General features: G+C 37.1%; 1 protein-coding gene across 5 annotated transcripts in view; it reads left to right on the forward strand.

Annotated features, from left to right (window-relative positions):
* LOC122627723 (teneurin-a) overlaps window positions 1-26,086 on the forward strand; it is a 473,567-nt gene that overhangs the window by 181,128 nt on the left and 266,353 nt on the right. For 4 of the 5 annotated variants that reach the window (XM_043809105.1, XM_043809107.1, XM_043809108.1 and 1 more), the window contains exons 7-8: window positions 3,365-3,391; window positions 6,573-6,746. In XM_043809105.1, coding sequence (XP_043665040.1) covers window positions 3,365-3,391; window positions 6,573-6,746 — 201 coding nt within the window. The remainder of the gene's footprint in view (window positions 1-3,364; window positions 3,392-6,572; window positions 6,747-26,086) is intronic. The other variant, XM_043809109.1, reaches the window with a different exon arrangement.

Genomic DNA, 26,086 nt, shown 5'->3' on the forward strand with positions numbered 1-26,086 from the left:
TAACGTTCGGTTTCGTTTAGAGATTATGAAGAAATATGTACGTATGTATGATTTAGTTAGACCGATCAGATTGTACCGTTATATATATATATATATATACACACACGTTGCTTTTTAATATTCATTAAATAAAAGCAAAATTTTTTCTTAAACGGTAAAAATAGTCGCAAGAGAAGATTTTTTTCTTTTGAAATATTATGTGATGAGTCTTATTCGTTTTTTCACGTCATTACAAAGTCACGTTAGTTAATCGGTTTCTTAGACTATTTCTTTTACGATCCTGGCAAAAGATTCTCAACTTCGTTCTTCTTTGGAGTGACGACGAATCTCATTTTCTTGGAGTAAGAGTTAGCGAACGCGGAAGAAGAAGAAGAAGAAGAAGAAGAAGAAGAAGAAAACTCGGTTATCAATTTTGAACAAGGCGAAACGTTTTAACCGGCCAGCGTATTCGACGAAAATGTTGAGAAGCAAGCGTGGAATGGGACGTGCCTGGATTAGTGCCAGGCTCGATCCGAGTAGGAATAATTTTAAGTACCACTCGGAAACTATGCCAATAGTCCGTGTTCGCCATTATCGTTACTGGTGTTCCTTCTTCCGGTTTCTCTATTCTAACCGAGGATCTATGAAGATTTTATTGCTCTATAGAAATTCTTTTTCCGTCTTGTGGACTCCACTGACATACTTTTGGAAAGTCAAACGATTAGTCTCGATGGATATTGTTTCGTTTTCTTTTTTTTTCTCTCATTGAATCTTTTCTTCGTGTTTACATCAAACGATGAAAGTTCAGTTATAAAAAAAAGTTATAAAAAAAAGACAGAGAGAGAGAGAGGAAGAGATAGAGAAGTGAGCATGAAAATGGCGGACTATCGCACGAAATAATTCGTATTTACATGAATATGTATTCCCCGACGTGGAAGGAGGCGTTAGAGCATCAAATCGAATTAACGGGGCGATCCGCTAACCGCATCAAGTCACTGTCGGCCACCTTGCACTCCCTTGCAATGTCTGACTAACCCTTCCTACCAACTACTACCACCATCGCCATCACCATCGCTACTACCACCCACCGATGAAGGTGGTATCACCCGTTTGAATCAAATGTCAGTGATGTGCCGCAACGTACGATCCGTAATTGGCTTCCACGGTTCTCTCCTACCTACCTATCCTACCTATGTACCTTCCTTCCTATCTACCTTCCTACCCGTCGTCTCCATGCTTCTTGATGTTTCTGATTAAATTTTGCGAAACGAATCTCTCCACGATCCGTGCTTCGACACACTTCGACTTTTACACCAACGTAAATTCAACGATACACGTCACGTCCTTTAACGTCCTTTATGTTCGTTCGACTACAAGATTATTAAGATTAGAAATTTGCATTATAAATCATAATAGAGATTCTCTCGATCAGTTATTAAATAATTATCGTATGAAAAGACGATATTTTATGTCTTTGAACATCATTTCTACCAAGAGAATTAGGTTGTAATTGTTGGTAGGATGTAATTTAGCAGAACTCAATGATCTATCGGCGTTCTAACGCGAATAATACACCCTTCGCGCTTAATGAGAAATTTATATAGTTCGATTGTATACACATAACAGGAATATGACGATATAACGCTTAATTGATACTTCGCGTACAGATTGACGAAGCTTTCAACTGCAATAGAATCTCATTACCTCGTTTCCACGTAATTCGATATCGGTTATATACCGATCTATAGAATATTATACATGAACTATGATGCCTGATATGAACGATTATATGATATACATCAATATAATATTTAAAAATAATTCAAATAATTTTATCATCACCTCTACAATTTTCCTATATACTTACGTTTTATTGTATTATTAAAAATAAAAAAAACTAATGTTATCTGCAAGATCTCCTATACATACCGCGTTCGTTTGAAAACTTTCTATATAAATAACTCGAGGAAATAAAGAAATCGTATGAAAAAGTGGATATATTATTGATTTTATCGTGTCATCTAATAATAATCAAAAAATTGAATAAGTTTCGTTTTTATCACTTTATTATCTATCCTTCACATTTCAAAAGTAACGAAATTGACAAAAATTTTTAGTTACATTAGATCTTTCTTTTTTAGAATTAAGTCTGATAAAAAAGATGTCACGTACACATGTTTTTTTTTTTTCCTCGTAGAATAAGAATCTATAAAGGATAATGTAGGTTTTCATTAAAAAAAAGAAAAAAAAAAAGAAAAAAGAAAAAAGTGAACCTTTAAATAACTTCGAAACTGTCTAACAAGTAGAAAATATACAGGTTATTTTTATTTTCCCCTTGAAACTGTGAAACTTTTGTATTCAACATTTTTCCCAATTTGAGATTTTTACATTGAAAGTTTTAAAATGAACACACCGTCTATACATATGCATATATAGATCATCGAGAATTATTTTTTTCCAATTTCTTCTTCCTTGCAAAAGATCTCAGGAAAAAAAAGAAGGAAAAAGAAATACACACACATATATACAGAATGAATTTATACGCGTCGTATATAAGCGAATCCTTCTCGAATGGCTCTAGCAATCCAAAGGAATTCGTTACGATTGGCTCCCGATAATCGACTCTCGAAAGAGAAATGGATAAAAATAATGGATCGTTCGTCGACTCTCCAACGATGAAGCTCACGATAAACCAGTAGAAATTGTCCTCGGAGTGTCCGTAGATAGGTTATCGATTTTCTAATTGAGCGTTACAGGTGTTTGCAGAGTCCAAGAGGCTACGTGGTGAGTGGGCGGGTGGGTTAGTGGGTTGGTTCAGGTAGGGGAAACAGGAGGAGAGAATAGTTCAATAACTAGAACGAATGTACGTATGTATTTCGAGAGTAAAGTTGTCCGAGAAACGCGATGGTCCCGGCTGCACCTGACAGAAACGCATTGCGCATTTCACGGTCCGCTTTAATTAAGCAATTATTACTGCTTATTGCAGTAGATATCGACCTTGCGCTTTTGTACCATCCCCGTCGCAATTCATTTTGCTCCTGGTTAATATGAACGTGCTAGAAGGAAATATTTGATAATCGTTTCGTGGTTATAACCTGTAAAATCCGAGTCACGATCATTCGTCATTTTTCATCTTCATTATCGTCTCCACTACGTGGATACATTAACGTTTAAGCATTTAACGATCGTTTCTAAAAGAATTCCAATTTTGCATGACGTATTCACAGCAAGCATAGCAATATTTTACATTTTCATCACGATATATTTCCACAATCTCTCATCGGATTCATATCGATCATATCTAGCACGCACGCACCATATCGAATTTTCCACTCGCACTAATGCACTTTTGTCTCTCTGCACGTTCACCTCTGGATCTGCACAGGTCTCTCCAGGCCTATTTACTTCACAGGTATGTAAATCGCAATTGGTGATGCGTGCATACACCATGTTATATCGTTTTTCTTCTATTGTGTTCCTTTTAATTTGTCTTCCATCATTGTCTTTGTCGAGCATTTGTAAAAAAAATCGCATAAATTATATTGAGAGAGAGAAAATTATTCGGTATATATATATTGTTTTTTCTTGTCTTCCATTTCCGTCAAATAATGAATCACGCGTTAAAAAAGGTTTATTATCTTTGCAATTTATGTAGCTATATATTTTATACATTATCTTTATGTAATTTAACAGAAAAAAAGAAAGAGAGAGAAAGAGAGAGAGAGAGAGAGAGAGAGAGAGAGAGAGAGGTATATCAAAATTGAATATTCATTAACAAATCGTATCCATTAACCAGTATTAAAAACCATATCGAAATTTCATCCGATGAAATATCAAAGATTTTCCATGCTATTTCTCTTTTAATCTAGCATAATCAAGCATAATAATAATAATAATAATAGCAACAATAATAATAATAACAATAACAATAACAATAACGATAACAATAATAATAATAATAATAATAATAATAATAATAATAATAATAATAATAGTATTAATAATGATATGTGGAACTGACACTTCAATACAACTTCCTCATTGAAAATACGCCATATTACAAACATAATCCACAAATACTGTTGAAAAATATACATAAATACAAAACTATATTGGGATATAACGATACATACTAACAATAGAACGTAACAGACCAGAAATAACACTAATAATAAATAAAAAAAAAAAATTAAAAAATTGGCCACTTAATAATGAAGTAAAGGATTATATCGAAGAAGAAAATAAAAAGCTTGTGTTTATTCTCATATAATAATAATATGTCGGAGCGTGCATATGTATTACGTCAATACCATGTCTCTTTAGCTTTCTTGAATAATTTTCTTAGAGATTACAACGCTCACGTAAGTTATAACCGTAATGGATTTTAATCCGCAAGACCCAGCACCGAAATTCCATTATCCGGCATCAGAGTTACCGCAAGCAAGTTACATAGCTTCGCGAAAGCGCGATAGACCACTGTATTGCAGTTAACCTTGATTTACAATAATGCGCTCTGTAACATTAACAACCTCTAATGGTTACGTATTGCTTCAATTGTATACATATAGATATACGTGTATATGTATATATATATATATATATATATATATATATATATATATATTGTGTGCGTATATATATACATATATATATGTATGTATGTATATATGTATATGTGTATGTATGAGTATACACATACGTATATTATGTGTGCTATAGATATACACACATATGTGTTCAATATACATTTTATAGCACCCCATATCCGCAATTACAACTAATTCTCCGCTACTCGTCCATCTGTAAGAAAATTAAGACTCGAGATTTTTAATATTCATATTTTTTCTTTATTTTTTTCTTTTGTTTATATTCACATAAAAGAGAAATAGTAGGCACGTGAAGAAGAAGCATAATTCGTTCCGAATTTTTCGCATTCTTTCGTTTATAAAGAAAAGCGTTTTCCGTGGGAGAGCAAAGAACTCGTCCGACGAAATACTTTCGTTGTCTTTAAACGCGCGCAAATGCGAGCGGACCGCTCCAGTTCTTTTGCGCTCTTTGCGTTTATGTAACTTTAATTATTCGTCGGAAGGAGTTCCTTACGAGTTTGAACAACTTTGTAAGTAACTCGACTACGGAAAGCCCTGAGGGCCAGCAAGGTATGGAGGTGAGAGAGAATGGGAAAGAGAGAATGAGAGAGAGAGAGAGAGAGAGAGAGGGAGAGAAAGAAAGAGAAAGGGACAGAAAGAGGAGGGGAAGAGAAAAAGAAAAAGAACAGGAATCCGGTCAGAATTGGAAAATTTTTAGTATTCCGTTAGAAAACTTTTTAAACGTTCTAATTTGTTTATACGCGAAGCTCGGTAAATGAAAAAAGACGCGGTCACGTTTTTATTACGTTCGCTAACTCCTCTAACGAGGTATAATAATTATATGGTTATATCGCGCGATTATATCTAATTTTTCTTTACTAAAATATTTTTTTCTATATTACCTATTATAGGTTTTTTCCTATTTCTTTTCTCTTTCTTTCTTTCTTTTTTTTTTTTTTAAATCACAACAGAATTCCGATTGACAGAAACGAATGGATATAGAAAATTATTTCTCATATTTCTAGTTGAAAGCGTCTGTCTAAAATGTAAAGAAGAAGAAGCAAAAAAAAAAAAAAAGAAGGAGGGAGGAAAAGAAAAAATGAAAGTAAAAAATCGTTGATAACGTTGCCGTGTCCCATAGCAAAGCCATCTCATGTTTAATGCGAAAGCATTTGATACAACGAGAGAAGTTCGCTTTAATTATAAATAGATCCTTAATTATTCGCTGACTCGCTAGTTCTCTCAAGCGAATCGATATTACTACTTGCGTCATGAGATGTAGCGATAAAACGGGATTAACATAGGTGTGTGTACACGCGAAAGTATTACCCTCGGTACTTTCATCTTGCATCGTTCGCGAGGATTGTTGCTCTCTCATGTTAGAACATATTGTGCGTCATGCCAACGTCATAAGTATATAAATATGTATGTGTATTTGTATGTTTATATATATATATATATTTATATACATATATATGTGTATGTATGATTCTACTTCACGTTATTTTCGGATAATAGCGGCCTTGCTCTGAAACGAGAGGGAGATCGATGCTCCAATTAGACTATTTCCTAATTACAAAAGCGCTCGTTCGCGCATTCTTCATGCTCTCTCGCACTTCTAATAACGTCTAATCGATCCCTCCCCGTTATGCTTCGAACTACATAAAGCAGCAATAATTGCGAAGCTCTCGATTGTCGACGTCTCGTTTAATTATTCTGGATTAGTGGACATTGCGAACGTGAAAATGCGAGCGAATGTATAAACAGGATAGAGAGAGAGAAAGAGAGAGAGAGAGGGAGCGAGAGAGAGGGTAGAAACGATAAATGTGAAATTTTATGGAAGCTACATGTTCAATGCTTTATTGCAATAATTTACTGATTCTCCATCGTACGTATATCGAGAATACGAATTATCATAACGAATCAAACGAACGTTCTTTAATTTTCCCTTCGTTGTTATTAACAAACGAAATTATTTCCAATAACCAGAACGATAATTCTTTTCAGACACTGGAAGAGATTCTCCTCCGGAACCAGCGCCACCGGAAGTACCTCCTCGTGGTCCATCTTTACACGCAACGCACACCCTACGTACTCAACAAACTCGAAACGGATGTCCTCCAAATGCTAGTGGAAATTTCACCGTACCAACGGATCAGATACCGTCGGAAACTTATTCGGGTGAGTTTTAATAATAATTATTTTACTACTAAGAGACGTTCCGATCTTGAACTCGGAACGAATTATAGTTTATTCCTAACTTAACCATTGAATATTTATTGAAATACTTTAGACGAAAAGATAACAATGGAGCGTAACGTTAGGAAACGACGTTTGGCTTTCGAGCCAACAAACGTTTAATTTGCTCGCAGCGTATCAGCCGCGTTCTCTCGCGGGTGGGTTATCCAAGTGCTGAAGCTGCGTTCTCTCTTGGTGCCACGTAACGCGGGGAATCTGTTTAAACTAATGGATAGTGGAGCAGGGGTTATGCATTAACGCCCCCGTAAATTCATTGCAAATATACTCGGCGTATATTCGTTTCTCTATATTTCTAGGTACATATACCGTTGGAGTATCGCGACGCCGACTAAACAGTCGTTTGTACGCTCCCGCAACGCTCTTCCCGAGCATTTGATGTGCTCGCGCGCACGATTTACATAGTACATTCGATTCGCGTTTAACTGCTGTCGTAAACACTTCTACGATAATAGGGAGCGAGGGTATTAACAAGTGCGGTTATCGGTTCGCGTTATTTCTCCTTTTCCCACCCCCTCATAGAATACAGTATAGTAGTAGTATTAGTAGTAGTAGTACTAGTATTAGAAGTAATAGTAGTAGTAGTAGTAGTAGTAGTAGTAGTAGTAGTAGTAGTAGTAGTAGTAGTAGTAGTAGTAGTGAGACAACTTGATTACGGTTTCTTTTTACTCTCCTTTTTACCGTGTTTCCGTGAATTTCGTAAAATTCCGAAAGGGAAAAATTAAAAACAAAAATTGGACGAAAGAAGAAGAAAAAGAAAGAGAAAAAGGAAAAGGAAACGAGATATTTGTCGCTTCATTCCACCGGAACGGGTGAATGCTAGATTTTCGATAGGGATGAAAAGAGGAAAGGAAAATAAAAATTTTAAATAAAAGGGAAAAAACTAGAAAGGGAAAAAAGGAATCGAAAAGAGATTGGAGTTTCTCCATGTAAAAATATTTACGAAGGTAACGTCTGAAAAACAACCCAGAAGAAAAAAGAAAAAGGAAAAAAAAAAGAAGTGAAAGAAAAAACAGAAAAAAGGTCATAACTTTTTATCCTTTGCTTCTCCAACCCCGAGAGTTAATCGGATCACAAGTCGGAAATTTTTCTATCGATCGATCGCCACTACTCGAGAAAAAATATCGTTACGGTGGCTTTTCGGCTATGGCCCGAATCGATTCGCGTTCACACTTTCAAATGTGTTTGTTGCGTGCCTGTGTGTTGTGTCTGCGATACGTTATTCGAAATAAACACGCCGGCCGGGATTTTGTCTAGAATAAAAATCGGTCTTTCCGTTCTCTGTAATATCGAATGCATTGCATTTCCGTCCAGGATCATCCGAATTTTATGGGACACATTGCATGGCTATATCGGCCGTGCATGCTTCACTCTGCTTACATGTGAATTTATTGTAATGCATTCTCGATAAGCCGTATTGTTTTACGAAGCGCAAAGTTTCATTGAATGCAATGTTGTTGGTGTGCATTCTTTTTATCGCTCGACTAGCAGCCTCCATCCCCGCGTATTGTGTGTTTTTATCGTATAATAAAAAAGAGGCCTACGGTCAACTTCGTTTCGAATTTTTCATCATTTCTATTGTATTCTTTTTATTTGTCTGTTTGTTGTTCTTTTTTTTTGCATCTCATATGTGATCATTTTTGTCGTTGAAAGTGATGCTTTAATATACGTCAATAAAACTACACGAAAATAAAATGAGGAAATAATTCCTGTGTCTTTTTTTCTGTTCTCCTTCTTTTTCTTGTTGAAAAAGGCTATGAGAAATGATAACGTGATCGTCGTATCGTTTAATAAAATCGTTCTTTCGCAACGTACATACTTACGTATTTGTGTGTGTGTGTGCATGTATGTACGTGCATCAAAGTTATTACTCTGCATTGCCAAACGTCGTTTGTCGGGAGATATTTTCAATCGAACGCGAGGATAATCCTCAGACGAAACTTTCTCCTTCCCTCTATCTCTCTTTCTCTTTCTCTTATTTTGTAGATTAATCTTTTAAAAGCATTTTTATTATTATTATTACTATTATTATTATCATTATTATTATTGTTATTACTACCACTGTTATTATAGCCACCAATAACCAATATTTATATCAATATTTATATCAACATTTCGTATAACGTTTGAAAAATCATAAGATAAATTGATTATATGCTTCACAAATTTATACTAATTATAATATATTTCAAACTTGTATGTGTGATATTATTCGCGATATCTTTGGATTTTTTACTTCTCAATGATACATATACACAAAGTTGAAACGACATCGATTGAATGTTAAAAAGAAAGTCATAAAGAACGATTCCCTAAGAATATTCGCAACGGAAAGAGAAAGAAAGAGAGAGAAAGAGGGAGAGAGAAAGAAAGAGAGAAAGAGGAAGTCGAGAGAAGTTTTATTACGTCGAAAGGGAATCGGAGTAGATGGAATCGGCGTAGTAACTCGATTTCGCATAAATTCCCATCGTCGTCGTCGTCGTCGTCGTCGTCGTCGTCGTCGTCGTCGTCATCCTCCTCGTCGTCGTCATCTTCGTCGTCGTCGTCGTCGTCGTCGTCGTCGTCGTCGTCGTTGTCGTCGTAGTAGTCGTCGGTGAAGACGCTTCGTGTCTATAATGGTAGTGGTAAAAGTGGATAGTGGAAGGACGAGATATGAATTTTCGTAAGAGCTCGTATCACTCTCGACGTTTGTTACTCGTAGAGTCGAGTACGCGGGCATAGCATAAACCGCAATTTTTCGAACAACAACGGTTATGAGAGAAAAGAGAATCTTATGTGTATGTGTGTGAGTATGTATATAGGTAATACTGTGCTCCTTGGTTTAGCTTAAACGATCACTTTGCGAGAAAAGAGAAAGGAATTCATTGCACACTCGGGAGAATCTCTCACGTAGAAAAGGTTATTATCATCTAGGGTGTTTAAATTTAAGGTATCTTTGCGTATCTCCAAAATTAGAACAAACTGTTTTTGTCCCTCGTGGAAACTACTGAGGGTTGCGTTCGATAAAGAGATTGTAAGAAACATTTTCTACTGGTATAGTATGATTATCATAAAATTACGTATACTTCGTTCGAACTAAATGATATTTTTTTAGACCATCTTTTCCGTCGATAAAATAGAACGTAACTTGATCTTCCTTCCTTTCTTTTTGTTTTTCTTTTCTTTTTTTTTTTTTTTATTTTTCTTTGGTACGAATAAATCAAAATTATGAGAATAAATTCTCGACAATGTGTATACTTTAAGAAAAATATGAATAAGAAAGCAGCTGCGAGTTAGTTAGAATAATCCAAGAATCGTGAGTATATAGATCGTGAGTAAGGTGAGTCGCTTAATGACACCCTATAACTCCGGTGTAAGTTCAAGTGGTCGTCCGTAGTTCTTGCAAAGTTCACGAAGAGAGCACGCGAATATTCACCGTCCGTGTCTCCCTCATCGTGCCTTTACGTTCGACTTTGTGTACGAGTCACTCCTCGAGATAATTGTGAGTATAACTTGGAACGATGCGAAAGTTATACCGTCCACTTCGTTCACAGTGATCCTTGAAACTTATCAATCGTCACGCATTCAAATTAACGAGCAAGTCGAAAGACTTCATCGCTTTCGTAATAAAGAAGATCAAATTTTCAGGATTTTATATCGGGTCAGACTCGACAGGTCTGTCTTCGAATATATACGATGGAAAATTAAACAAAAAAAAAAAAATAATAATAATAATAAAAAAAAAAAGAAAGAAATAAAGAAATTATAAGAGAAACTTATGGCGTTTATAAATTGAATTTAAAATTGAATTTAAAATGAATCCTGAACTATGTCCGGTATACGGGATATATCAAAAAATATAATTTCGATTTGAAAGGGTTCAATTTGGTAAGAAATAGTTTGGAAAGAAAAGTTGTTCCTTCTCTCTGAAACTCGCCTAAGCGTAGAGCGGTGCAAGTTCTTCCACTATCCTGAACAAGGACGAGCCCGAGCCACGTTGGTTGTTTGCACACGCTAGGAGTGGGAAGATGGGAAAGGGACGGAGTTTGAGGGCTAAAGGTGGAGAAGGTGGAGAAAGAGGAAGGAGGGGTCGAAAGGCGGGCAAATGTTTGCCTTCTTCTGGGCTTTCCCGGCTTCACCCGACTAATGTCTCGCCGTTGGCAACGCCCGTTCGCTAAAGCGGACGGAAATTTTATTAGTATAATCGTCGTATTAGACGCGAGCGAGCGAACGAACGAACGAACGAACGAACGAACGAACGAGCGCGCGCGAGCGCACGGGGTCGTTACACTTAAGCGAAAAAGTGTATGAGAATAGCGATCGATCGATCGAAAGAGAGAGTGACCGAAGAAAGAAAGAGAACTTCGATGGATATCTTTGTTTGGTCTCTTGGGTATGAAACGGAGACATCGTCACACTAATATTCGATAATGGTCGACGATTTTATCGAACAGGACAAATGGAATAAAAATTTTCCGTTGTTAATATCTCCAAAAGAATAGAAATACTATCAAATATTAATCCATTATTATACATTGTAGGATAATCTACGGAATGAAAATAAATGGTTTCTCTTGTTTAATAATATAACAATTTTGGATACCTCGTCTCTTGTTAATTGATATAATTGATAATTAGATAAATAAAACAATATAATATAATTGGGTAATATAAAATTTCAATCGTTAGTCATTAGTCATCGATTAGTTATTACAAAGCTTTAACGTGGAACAACGATATCGTGAAATTCCAGATAGTAACAAACCCAAAAGATAAATATCGGTGATAGTTCGAACTCGGTAATGGTTCAAGATCGTATTTCTTCGTGGTTGGTGGGCGTTCGTCGTAACCCATATTAATTACTGGCTTGCTAATTGCTACTTATTAGAGAGTAAGCCGGGTACGGTTCGACACGCCATACACTGAACTCTGTACTCTATATTTTCTCTCTCTCTCTCTCTCTCTCTCTCTCTCTCTTCCGTACTTGCCCCGTTCTTGCTTGCTTCTAACCTCATAGCATTGCCGATTAAATCTTCTCCTGTGTTGAGTATCGAAGGAGGAGAAGAGAGAGGTAGTCTCCTCGACGACGACGACGACGACGACAGTCGAATCCAAGCGTAGATACCTACTACTTGCTTTTGCCAGTGGCACTTTCTACTCAGTTGGAAACTTGGCATGGTTCGAAAGTCGATAAACTTGAAACACTCGACTCTCTTTCTTTAGATATTAAATTATTGTCCAACGACGTTGATCCATTTCTTTTTTCGAAAGGTTTAATTAGCCAACAAAAAAAAAATCTATCACGTTCGAACAATTTAATCAATAAGCCAAATTAATTATATAATTAATGAAATAGGAAAAGACATTTTTCACATTAACATTTTTCAACTGATTCATTTTCCCTTTAAAATTAACATTTGAATTCTTTTTCACGACTAAAAGAGACCGAGATCCTTCGAGAGTGACGATGTTAGGAGGAGCGAAAGGTCAAAACGCGTTTCGAGCAAAGTGTTTCGCGTCAAACGGTATCGCCCGGAATATTCATGAACGAATACGATGGGCACTGATAGTCGTTCGTAAAGTAAAACGTAACTCTATCGTCATGGAGATTTTCTTGCATATTCATCCTCCTGGAGCGCCGTTTACATATCGTCGTCTAGGTTACAGTAGTACGAGTCAATTATTCCTCTCTCTCTCTCTCTCTCTCTCGTCGTACCTAGATAGTATAATATATCTATCCTTCTCGTTTTCATTCCCTATGACTATGTCGATGCTCGGCGTTATCGAGAAAGCGATGTATTAACGTTCCTCGTCGAAGATTTAATAAGCCACAATTCGAACGATTTTCAAAGTTGCTCGCTTCACTAGCTTGCGCTATCAGGTATTTAAAGTTCGTTGTTTCACGGTACAAGGGAAGTTAGTAAATGTAAATCATTGCTTTAGATTGAAAGGAAAATAATAATTATCATTAACGGTTTAATTCCGTGAATGTAAAAATAAATATAGAATGAAATAATATATGTCGAATAGTAGAGAAAGAGAGAAGAAGACAATCGTGAATATAAATCGTATCTTTTGTTTCTCTCTTTCTCTCTCTCTCTCTCTCTCTCTCTCTCTCTCTCTTTCTGTTGAAACAATGAAAATCAAATATCTCAAAACTATCACGTTTCGAGGATAACAAAGTTATTTCATATTATTCATTGCATTGATTCTTATCCTCGGCCATGTTATCTGTCGCCTTTATTCGTACCAAATACGAAACACGTTAAATGATTTTCGTCGGATTAACGTTGATACAATTAGCCGATCTAATATCAATTTCGACCTCTATACAATTTCTCTCTCTTTCGTTCTTAAGATTACAGTGTAAGCGTAGGGTCGTACCAGGGTTCATTCTTATAGGTTGCCTTTATTCCGCTCGATTTATGTCGAGCCTAAGGGAGGCAAAATGAAGGAATGTAAACGGTATTACGATTAAGCGTAAATTAATTAATGGCATCGGCGTTAATGAAGTCGACAAGAAAATGACGACTCTGGAGGTCGATATATTAAAAAAAAAAAAAAAAAGAAAGAAAGATATAAAAGAGAGCAAAAAGAAAAGAGAAAAAAGAGGGAAAAGGGAAAAAAAGAAAAAAAAATGACACAGACATATACGCAAAGAGAAAAGGATAGACAAACAGAAAGCGAGAAAGAGAAAAGTTGGATCATCGAGCGTGTTTCCGTTTCGCAGGATCACGCACGATCTGTTTACGTGCGTCCGTTAAAATGGAAAAACGAGGCGCGTGCTGCTCGGGCTATCGATTACAAATTACTCCGTGCGAATTTACAGCGCGACCATCCGTGGGGAAAGCCCGCCGGCCGTTTTTATTATTTAACTGCGATGAACGTAACGCGGCAGAAGTCATCGACCGTCCGATTTTCCGTCTGTCTGCAAAGCGAAAGCGGGAGAGAGAGAGAGAGAGAGAGAGAAATAGAAAGAGAGAGAGAGAAAACGAGCAATTGGGGATGGGATCAAAAATGTCAGCATCGTCGTTACTCGATCGCTCGTTATCGCGATTATTGTGCGTTTTCGGGGGGCGAACAAACGTGCCCGGGAGCGGTCAACGGGGATTGAAAGAGAAATAGGAGAGTGAGAAGGATAGTGGGAGGATGAACGTTACGACGCGGTATCGTGTCGATGGCGGACACTTTGATTTTGCTTTTATAAACTAACCAACGAATACTGGGAACGCAAATAAACAGAAGGTTCTCACGCACACGTTTCTCGCAAAAGCCACTTAATATTTTCGAGCAAACGAATAAACTTCCATAGCGTCCAACAGCTTACTTTGCATTAAACTGGCTAATCCTCCAACGGGATATATTCTCCAACGCATGGTTCCGAGCTAGTTTCTAATACTACTTACCTCTGATTATTCCGGTTTATACTATTTTCTTCTTCATTCTCCTTTAAACGAAAATATTTTCGTAAACTACGCACTCCAGTTCGAAATATTAAGAGGTACCGTACGATAAGGATTGTTAATGCTACAGCTTTTCTTTCTCTTTATGTATTTACATCCTTTATTCATTATTATCCTAATAAGAGTTATAGCGAACAATAAATACTGGATTCTCAGGAAACAGATAGGAGTGCATCCGATTCGATTCATCGATTAGCCATTAGCACGTAAAGGGAAGCTAGCACAGCAATAACGACTACTCGCGGTTTTCTCTCTGCAAAAATGATTTCAAAACCTTTTATGCTCTATCAAGTGGCTAATCGGACTTGGCCGACTAGCTCGCTAATTACCACCATCGTGATTCGCTTGCTAATCGTTTTTTAATCAACCGAGTAGTCGATAGATACTCGAGAATGTCCTTTCATGTTCTCTGTAGAAATTTCTCTCTCTCTCTCTCTCTCTCTCGATTTTGTAATCAGCAAGAAGAAAAGTAATAAAGATTGGTGAGTAACTATAAGTGACTGGTATTACGAATTCTGCTCGGTATTTGTAGAAAAGTGTGCTGCGATAAGAGAAGCGCATTTCAGAAATAATTCTCGGTAGGCTTAAGCAAGATTCTCTTTCTCCCTCCTTCTCTCTTTTACTCTGTTTCGCGTGATGCGCCACTTCCTATAAATCCTGAACTCCGTTGCCCTTGCTCTACCCTTCCTCTTACCCTCCACCATTGTGGTACCAACCGGCATAACTCAAACTGTCCTCGTAGTGCCGAGCAAGGCTTGGATTTAGCGCGAGATCTTATCATCGAGACAACAATAGCACTGCCTCGTCCTCTCTTTCTCTCTCTCTCTCTCTCTCTGTCTCCTTCTATTCTTCGTCGACATTCGAAATACTTATCGTGGTCGGCGGCCGACTTGTAGCGGCGTGCCAACCCTGAAAATTTATAAGACGTTCGCCAAAGTATACCTGCTAGCTAGCTAGCTAGCTAGCTAGCCGGCTAGCTAAGCTTCTGTGCCAGGTGTCACGAAGTCGCGCCGAATGCCGAACGAGGAAGAAATTTCATGCAACGATTTCGATGACTTCTTCGGATCTTGATGTATGCACATTAAGAAATATCTGATGTAACTTTCCTTTAAAATTTTACCTGCCATGATTTCTTAAAATAAAAAAATACGATCTTAAATGTAGACTCGTATGGTTACCAGTATTACAACATACTAAGGTTTCATTTAATATTACAATTAAATTTCGTAAAAATATATAACGTAGGCATATGCGCCGAATATTTATTATAAACTTCATTTTCCACGAAACCACGAAAATAAAATTGCATATAAAATATCTCTATTTGCATCGTTCGATATGAGATTCTTGGTCGATGATTCATTCGAATAAATGGATATCGTGAAAAGAAAGCCATTAAAACGACGTCGTCTTCGTTGATATTAAACACGAAGGGATACGATCATCCGATGGAAAACTGTGCGAAGGGTGGCAAAAATACGACACGACGACGACTGGAAAACTAATAAATGTCGGAGAATGCAAAAAAGTGCGAGACACGATTAATACCGAAGAGAGAAACAGAGAAAGAGAAAGAGAGAGAGAGAGAGAGAGAGAGAGAGAGAAAGAAAGAAAGAAAGTTAATGCACGAAACACATTACGCGATTATCGAATTCACGCGACTCGAATCGATAGTCTTAGCTCGTGAAAAAATATTAAAACGTGCTGGTCGAAAGTAAGAGAAAAGGGAAGAGAGGAAAAAAGACAGAGCCACTTATCGGTTGAAAGCAATTTTCAGCTTAAATCTTTCCACCAGGTTTCTTTATGGGGCTGATATATTTTTTCCAATAATATCTCTGCACGAGGATGACTAGCTATGGCTTGAACGCGTCTCGCCTACTACAGTAGCGAACCAAAAGAAAAAGAGAGATAAAGATAAAGAATAGTTCGCAATCAAAATCCCGTCAACTTAAGCAAATTTCAAGATCGAAAAGAAAAATGTAAAACGAAATTTAAGTTCGTTCAACAACTTTATCTCTTATCTTTTTCTTTTCTTTTTTCTTTCTTTTTTTTTTGGAATAATTAATTTCCTCGAGAATACCTAAGAAAAAAAAAAAAGAAATGATTTCTCGTTTACGTATAAGATCGTCTAATCGCTCTAAGCGTAGCTAGAAGCTTTCCTTCGAACAGTCCCTAGACACAACTTCGCCCAAACGCAATCGTCTTATCTCCATTGTCCCGTGACTTTGGTGTACTTAATAGGACCAACCGAATTCCAGGGACGAGCCCTGACGAGGGAGCAATAAGAAGGTGCGAGACATCGCCGTTGGGAGGGTAAGAAACTGTTTGTCACGTAATTAATTTGAGATCAGGAAAGCCGAAGATGGAATTCGGGACAAGAAAGGAGGGAATGGGAGGAGTGATGGAACAAGGCCAGACAAAGACCAATGTTGCTAAGATCACCCACGTAGTACTTGTTCTCAAAATGAAAGAAAAAAAAAAACGGAGAAAGAGAGAGAGAGAAAGAGAAAGTTTTTAAGAAAAATAAAAAATGTTAAAAAAAAAAAACAATCAAATTACGTTTCTACAGGTTATTTATTATACTTACATACTTAATTTTTCCTTTTTCCTTCTCTTTTTCTTTTTTATCCGTGTACTTTATTTCAACGTTATTCCATGTTATTCCATATACGATATATTGTATTAAGATGCACGGATCCGTATCTTTCTTTGTTACGTTCTTAGATAAATAATGGTGCTTAAAAGTTTAGTTTGAAAATACGGAGGCGTGGGCATCGCGAAGGATAGCAATTTGCACGCAGCTCGGTAGAGATAAAAAGAGAGAGAAAGAGAAGAGAGAAAAGTTGTGGTCGGAGAATGAGGAAGCGAAAGTAAGTAAAGGAGAGAGAAAGAGAGAGAGAGAGAAAGAGAGAAAGAGAGAGAGAGAGAGAGAAGGAGACTACCGTCCGAGGAAACTTGCGACGGGTATTAAGTCGTGCGCGATCCTATTAAACTTCTGTAAATCGAATTTTCCTTCCTTGGAAAAGCAGTGTTTCATGTAAGTGGATTGCGGAACGATTCAATGAGCATTATTATGCGCACCGTAATGCGACGCGAAATAGCGAACGGCAGGAAGCGTCGTTGAAAGGAAAGCGCTCGCGATTTATCCCATTTAACCCCCGATTGAAAAGGTTTTCCAAGGCCTCCGCGTTATTATTATTCGTTCACAATACCGTCACCATTACTACTACCATCATTGCAAGCAAGCAAGTTGAATTATTTTTAGACTTGATCGAGAGAAACTCCTGGGAAAGTGTGCATTTCATTTCACGTATTTGAAGGACTCATCGTTCAAGTTGAAGTTCAATACAATGTTTATGTAATGTTTATGATCATTCCCAGTGCGTCAATCATAAATACATAATGCAATATTCATCTTCGATAAAAAGAGAAACTTAGTGATCCAATGCACATACACTTACATGTTATAGAAATAATAGAGCTTTTCCATTCAATCACATTTTCATTTTGTTTCTATTCTATATTGAAAACTAACAGAGTATATACGTCAGTAGTTTTAATACATATGTGTATATATATATATATATACATATGTGATCAGTCAATAATGTCGATTATCTCATCGCCATGATCATTCATAAAAAATAAAACCACTGGAAGTAATTCTGATAAATATTGTATATTCATTACGTTTAATTATTATAACAAAATGAATAAATGAATTTTATATTTCATCATTAACTTGTCATATGTTGTATCTTCAATATGCCACACGTTGACATATTTCATCGTAAAATAGGACGGAAAAATACAAGAACGCAGAAAGGGAAATTCAGTTAAACGGAGAGAAAACTTTCACCATGCGCTATTTCTATCACAACAATGCTGTCGAATCTAGGCCACTGACGCAGCAGCAGCAGCACCAACACCAGTATCAGCACCAACAGCAGCAGTAAAAGTAGTAGCAGTAGAAGCAGTAACAGCAGCATGACGAGGTCATAATTTAAAATGTGTATGCGGCAGGAAAAGTCCCTTTCGCTACGTCACGCGGTCAATGTGCAACGAGCTACAAAAGTCACGTCGACCAATCCAATTTCGATAGGAGATATCCGCTCTCACTGACATTCGAGGTATAGATACGCGACAACGATTTCCAAGGGAGAAAATAAATTCGGTTCTCGCAATATCCTCCTGCTCATACTCATCCTTCCCATATGTATATACAACTGCGGAATCGTCGACGGTGCTGTGCGAAACACCACGCGGATTCTGTTTGAAAACGTAATATCCACACGGCTCGCGACACTTTACTTTACGTAATGACGTCTCCGTCTCTTCCGTGTTTCATACTTTTCTTTATATGCATTATATATGGTATACAGACGCATACGCGTATATATTTACGTATACATATATATATTTTTTTATATGTAGGATATTCGATCAATAAACAAATTTTATACAAGTAAATATTTCGTATTTTTATAACATTGGAATATATTCGTTGGAAAATATTTTATTATCTTATCAAACAAAAAATTGTTCTCCTTATTAGTATTACCTTGATGTCTGTATATGTACGTACGTATACGTACGTATATATCGATTAATAAATAGAAGCATGTTTTACGAACGAATATATCTTTTTCTTCGAACGTGGAAAATGTTTTGTCGTCGTATCGAAGAGAGAACGTTTCTTTTTTCTATCTTTTGTTCATTATTATTATCAATTACTATTATTATCATTATTATTATTTTGTTTTTTTTCCTTCTTCTTTTTTTTTTTGTTCTCTCTTCGAAGGATTTCGTCGAATCACAGATATTATCTCGTTTCTTCTTCCTTAGCTTCTCGTCGACTCGATAAATATTCAACTGGCAAATAATTGAATCCTTACCGTGAATCCCCTTATAGTTGGTGCTGCTGCTACCGGTCGTTTTCTTCCGCTCGAAGAACTCCATCGGCAGTAGAGCGGTGCTTCTTGCGATACTCTCTTTTGTTTGGGTACCATGGAAATACACTTTCTCGAAATTAGTTGGCCGCCGGAATCACGCAATAAAGTTTCTCTTCCTAGACTACTCGCGGGATAAATTTCGAAGAATAATACAAAGCAAACGATGATTCCCCGTTTCGCTTTTATCGTGAAGATGATAGTGGTGGTGGTGATGGTGATGTTGTTGTTACTGCTGCAACTGTGCGTCGAAGCGGGTAAACACAAACTTACCGAAAGATTTGAACTTTCTCGCTCGGTGCTTTTCTAGCTAAGATTTATGCATTCCTCGTTCTTCGTCGTTTATTATTAACCGCGTCAGAGTTGCGTCGATATCACCGAAGAAAACAAATTTCTAATTTAATTCTGTCTTTTTCTCTTTCTCTCTCTCTCTCTCTTTCTGTGTATCTCTTTCTTCTTTCGGAAAATCATAATCTCAAATTGTAAGAAAAAAATATAAAAAAAGAGATCTCGATCTGGAAGATTGGAACGAAAGGAAACGTATATGAATAGAACAATTGCGTATATACATATATGGAAAAAAAAGGAAAAAAAAAAAAAAGGAAAAAATCTTTTAATTAACTATCAATCTTTCTATATGAAAGATATAAAACTTGTTCAGGTGCAAACGATGAAGCTAATACAATTAGTAACGTGTTTCAGGAAGATTACAGAGGAGTTAACAGGTCCAGTGGTAGGGTGGTGCAGGGTCGGGCGCGTTTTAAATAACGATTAGAATGAACTATTATGCGCTTATCGCGAGCTTACGTAATGTTCCGTTAGTAACGATCATAAGTTGCATGCGGGACCCGTCAGAATCCCAGAGGTGGTGCTGGCGTGACCACATCGCGTATTCAGATAATAGTGACCTGTACGTATGTACACGTGCGCGTGCGCACCCATACTTACAGAGAGAAAAAGAGAGAGAGAGAAAGATAGAGAGAAAGGGAGAGAGAGAGTATAATGTGCCCATGCGCAATTAAGGGCTACGCGACGATCGGCTCGCTCTCTCTATAATATTTGCTTTTATATATGTATAGTTAGAAATTTATGTCGACCGTCAAGGAAAAAGCACATGATCTAAAGTATATGTTATGTTCGTGTAAAAAAAGTTTAAGTTTCAACGTAGTTAAGTAAATTTCTCGGACGAGATAACACATTTCTCTCTCTTTCTTTCTCTCTCTCTTTCCCTCTCTTTCTCTCTCTTTCTCTCTCTTTCTCATACATTCATTTTTTTTTAACCGAGTTACGAGTTCATTAATAAATTACTTCAAAGATAACGTCGGGGAACGAGAAGATAATCGTGTGCGGATGCTACAAGAAAAAGTCATTAGTAATTAAACGTGTTAATGGAAAAGTAGATACGTGTGCTTGGCTGAAAGAAAGAAAAAAAAATAGGGAAAAAAAGGGGGAAAAAGAGAAAAAAAATGGAGAAAATTTCCAATTTTCAATCTCCGAACTTTCCCTTTTCTCGTGCTATAAAAGCATATAGGTGTAGCCTCTATCGAACGACCCACTCTCCCTTGTCTGCTGCGTATCCCCTGAATTAATATTCGTTGGCTTATTTCATTTCGAGCCGATCAAGGTGTTGCGTTCTTGAAATTCTCAGCAAATTGTCCCCTTCGCGCCCGTTCCGTTTCCTTTTCTCTTCCTCTCCCTTAGCAGAGACCAGTCTCTATCTATCTATCTATCTATCTATCTATCTATCCATCTCTCTTTCTCCCTCTTCGCCATCGTCTCTTCATATTATTTCCGGAGACAGTCCCCCCAAGCCGTTATCCACATTCTGGAAAATTCCTATATATCGCACATATAGAAGGGTGACTCTGAGAGAGAAAGAAAGGGAACGTTATAGAGGGTGAAAGAGAGGAATAAAGAGAGAGATAAAAATACATCGATATAATTAGTAGAAATATTCGTGGCATCAGAGTTTCTTAGAAATAATTGAGACATTAGATCGCCCTTCGACGTTCGACTCTTCTCTTTCTTACGTGGATAATTTATTTCTCTACTTATATATACAGGCACACACATAGACATATATACACCACGTAAATATATGTATACCCAGCACATATTTATGTATGGCTATACACATCCATCACGTGGAATCTGAGCAGCAGGAAGTTATCCGAGGAATGCGAAGCGTCGTTATATCTTTCGTCGAGAGATTCTCGAGTGAAAGTTCGCGTGCCCGTAACCGTAGGCGACTCGACCGAATCTCTCGTGATTTTGACGATACGTGCCAAGTTACACTTTGGATAATAACCTTCGAAAGCTTTGATAATGTTCTTCGTTCTTTTGTGATAGTTCCATTATCCTATTTATAATGTACAATTCAAAGAGAATATTAGAAGGAGGAACAATATAGAATATTATCGGGCTCCAATCCAAAATCTTTTGGCAACGTTAGGATCATTGATACGTACCTTCTTTGATTCTAACGATCGTAGTAATAATTTTATAGGAAATCTAATAATCTCTTCGATATCCCTTCGTAACAATCGATGAATTCGATATTATCGGATATATAGTCTGAAAGGAGAAAGAAAAAGTAATGTGGAAAAAGTAATCGAAATACAGAAATAAAGAAAGAAAGAAAGAAAGAAAGAAAGAAAGAAAGAAAGAAACGTCGTCAACGAGGGGGTTGTACGGTTCTCTTCTTACTCTCAAGGAGGTTGCTTGGTGAAAGAGCGTTTAAACTTTCATGCTTGGGAAATCGTGCCAGGGCGATTTCAAGTATGCATAGGTTAATCAAAAAGTCGAGAGTATGGTGGATAAGAGAGAAAGAGAAGGAGAGTGGAAGCAGACGATGAAAGGAGAAAGAGAAGGAGATGGAGAAGGAGGTAGGACTACGATTTTCGATTTTCAAGATGAGGAAAGGGTGGTGGAAGCTGCATGGAGAGAAACGACTACTCACCTGGGAATACGTGAAAGGTGGTTGCTTCTACTAAAAGACTAACGTGGAGTCTCGAATATGTATATGTGTCTGTGTGTGTGTGTGTGTGTGTGTGTGTGTGTGTGTGTGTGATATCATGCTAGGTTTCCTTCGTTAAACCACTATTCGACTAGTTAAAATGTAATGACGATGCCACGCGTCTTTGCCACTCCCGACGGCCGAAAGCTAAACACAACGACACCGCTGAAATCGAGCTATGCATAGAAGATTATTTCTTATGCCCATCTTGGAATAAGATATCGGCACTTTTCTGCAAGGCAAGGACCTTCTACTAGCTCCCTTGAGTGTCTCCCGTGAAGATTACCGTCGACGACGCCTCTGGTCATTTTCTCTTTTACTTTCTCCTCCTTCTTCTTCTTCCTCTTCTTCTTCTTCTTCTTCTTCTTCCTCTTCTTCTTCTTCCTCTTCTAGTAACGCTAGTAAAATCATTTTCCATCTCTCTTTCGTCTCACGTTCTACCGTTTAATGAATATTTTCGAACGAAGAAATCTCGAAATTCATGAACGTTCTCCGTTCGGTCGCGTTAAGCTCCAACAGGGAAATAGCTGGATATTCATGGCTCTCAAGGAAACTCTACCTTCTTCTTGGAAAATTCTCAATTGCGGAAATACTCGGAAATGTTTTTACGATTTCACACGATACTACCAATATCATTTTTTTGCGTTACTTAATAAAATATCATCTGATAGATTATAACGAAACGGATATTTTAATCGATCACGAAGGAAATTTCAATATAAATGCTTAAATATATTTCTGTTTGTTCTATGCGTATTATGCGTATTACGTATTACGTGATACGAGCTTTACGGCCTTTCTCAAAGACTTTCGTGCAATTACATTGGACAGGGTAACTAATTAAACCGTAAGCGAGTGGGAAGATGAGTGTGCACGTATTATATTTGAAAGTTAATCGGTGAGAGAGTATAAAGACGAGCCGTCTCCGCAAACACGACGCATCCGGCATCGGGTTACTGAATGTTTGCATGGCGTACCATCAGAAGACATGGCAGCCACAACCGCGGGATTTTGGTTGTCGTCTTCGGAAACATCTATGTTTCAAGATGTAGACACAATCACTTGAGATATTCATCTTCCTTCCACTTTCATTATTTCATTAATTTTCTTTATTAAAAATTATATAATTCTTTAAGGCGTGATAAATACAGTTTTTTCCTTGTTTCGTTAAGCCGATACTATTAAAAATTTATTTTATTTTATTTTATTTTATTTTATTTTTTTACTTTTTCTCTTATTTTCTAATAAATTGCAAATTATCTGTTACAATTAATTTTTTTATTACAATGTTATGACAACATCATCGAGATCGATTCCTATTAATTAACAGCAGAACAATTATAGTTTGTATTCTCAACCGTCAACATTTCTACCTTGTTCTCACGTCGAATTTTGATTTACGCCTTGCGGAGACACTCGAACGAGATAGTCGCGTCAAGTTTCGCTAATGGGATTTACATCTTGCTCGAGTTTAGTCAGCCAACAAGATCCATGACTCGTCTAAGACGCACACGTTGACGTGCTGCGTCCCGTTTGACGAACAGAGCACGATGTAATAATAATAATCATTATAACTCTGTTCCTCTTATTAACTCGCTCGCGAAATTTATCTCTCTCTCTCTCTCTCTTTCTCTCTCTCTCTATTTCTCTCTCTCTCTCTCTCTCTCTCGTCTCTTTCATAACTTTCGTATCATTTCGAGACATCGATACGAATGTCGTTTATTTCGAACGACGTTAATTAACCTAGACTTCGTTTATGCAAGAAACATTACTCATTTCTCAGTTCATTTTCACGGTATTAATTTTTCGAAGAAATATAGAAATATTATACTATAATTTCACTATTTTTATTTGTTTTTCATATTTTTCTTCTCACCACATCAACCGCGAGGAGACGATAAAATTCAAAGAAATAAACTTGCAAAGTAAAATGATAGATTCGATTAGGGAACATCTCAAACAGTGGTTGGACTTCGATTCTAAAAAAATAACTTTGTTTTTATGATTTGTGTGTATATATGCGAATATTAAATTCATGTAGAAGAAAGATTGAACTCGACCTGCAAACACGACGACATCGGATCGATATTTGTGTACGCTCTACATCGTACATAAAAGGTATGTATAGAGGTATATATCTATATGTAGGTGCTATATATGTATACTGTATATATATATATATATATATATATATATATATATATATATATATATTTAGCGGAGAAGGCTCGTCCGGTGTGTATTTTAATATGCAACAAGACTCGCTCGTTGCAGCACAGATTTTAACCTTTGTAAGTGAACAAAGCGAACGAGGTCGAACGAAGTTCTGTTCTGGTACTATCGTCGCGCTTTATCTTCCTTCCTTTCTCATGTTTTTTTCTTCATTCTTTTTTTTTTTCAAAGTACCATCGAAGATCTAGATACATATTTTTCCACGTTAAACGAGCGACCGACGTAGTTCGTTCGCTATACGACAAAACTGGAGATCTGAAATAAAATGAAAAAAGAAAGAGAGAAAAGAAAAGGAAAAAGAAAAAAAGAAAGGGAGAAAAAGAACTAAAAAAAGAGATCGCGTTGAAATAATTAAAGGCTCGCTTGCGAGTTCAAGGGAAATGCCAATTAACCTTTGACGTGCGTTGAAACAAAACGAACGAACGAATGTTTCGTAGAGAATGTTCGGAAGAGTATCATATAAATAAACTTACTATCGTAGGATATAGTGATAAATAAAAAAGTAAATGGAACAGGATGAAAAATGAATAAAAACAATTATAGTCGGCACGAGGGAGAATGAGAAATGTGTTTTTTATTTGCATAAGAGAAAAAAGATAAAGGAAAATAAAAGAAATAAAGAAAAAGAGAAAAAAAAGGAAATCAAACACTTAAAAAGAGAAAAAAAAGGAAGAGAAAAAATGAAAAGAAATTCTTGAACGTTACCATTCTGTCGGGGTAAATGTGTAAATTACACATTTAACAGTCAGATGGGAAGGTTCTTTCCGTCGTCCATGGCCTTCTTTTATCTTTCTTTTTTTTTTCTTTTTCGTCGTTGCTAACCGTCCGAGCCAAAGCTCCGTGGAACTGAAGGTCCGACGCTCGGTCTGCCTTTTGCTTTTCGCGCGAAGGATTAACTCCATCCGTTGACGGTCCGTTCATTCGTTCGTTCGTTCGTTCGTTCGTTCGTTCGTTCGTTCGTTCGTTCGTTCGGCCGAAGCGAGCAAGCTTTTTTCGTTGATGTTAGAGGAAAAGAGAGGATGTAACACGGTCGAGAAAAAAGAAAAGGGGTAGTATGAGAAGAACAAGAGAGAAAGAGAGAGAGAGGGAAAAAGAAAGAGAGAGATAAAGCAAGCAGTATGGCTTTGAAAAAGGGCTGCGAGAAACTCGCGTCTCCTGTACGAGCAGCCGCGTTAAAGTATTCGACCCCATCCCAAGGCAGCAACTCTCTTTCTTTCCTTTTCCACTTACAGCCCATATAATTCCCCCTACGTCCATGCAACATCATACACTCACTTATTTTTGCGCTACAACGATCCGAGCGAACGCATACCGCTGAGTTGAGCTTCGGCCCGGTTAAAACGGATATGTACGAGACACGTGTGTATATATATATACGTATATATCGGAGAGAAAGACCGAGATAGAGAGATAGACAGACAGACAGACAGAGAGAGAAGGAGAGAGATAGTCGAAGGGTGGAATCGAAAAAACTACGGTATGAAGGGACGTTAGCAACCCCAACGTGGAGAGACACGCTCGGATAAATTATTACTTTCGTCTTCTCGTCGTGGCAATATCTGTGCTAATAGGAAATCACGAAGGGCTTCCGGCCTTGGTCGTAGGTAGCTACGTTTCGTCCTTTGC

Source organism: Vespula pensylvanica, chromosome 3, assembly GCF_014466175.1.
Source record: "Vespula pensylvanica isolate Volc-1 chromosome 3, ASM1446617v1, whole genome shotgun sequence".
Classification (NCBI taxonomy): Eukaryota; Metazoa; Arthropoda; class Insecta; order Hymenoptera; family Vespidae; genus Vespula; species Vespula pensylvanica.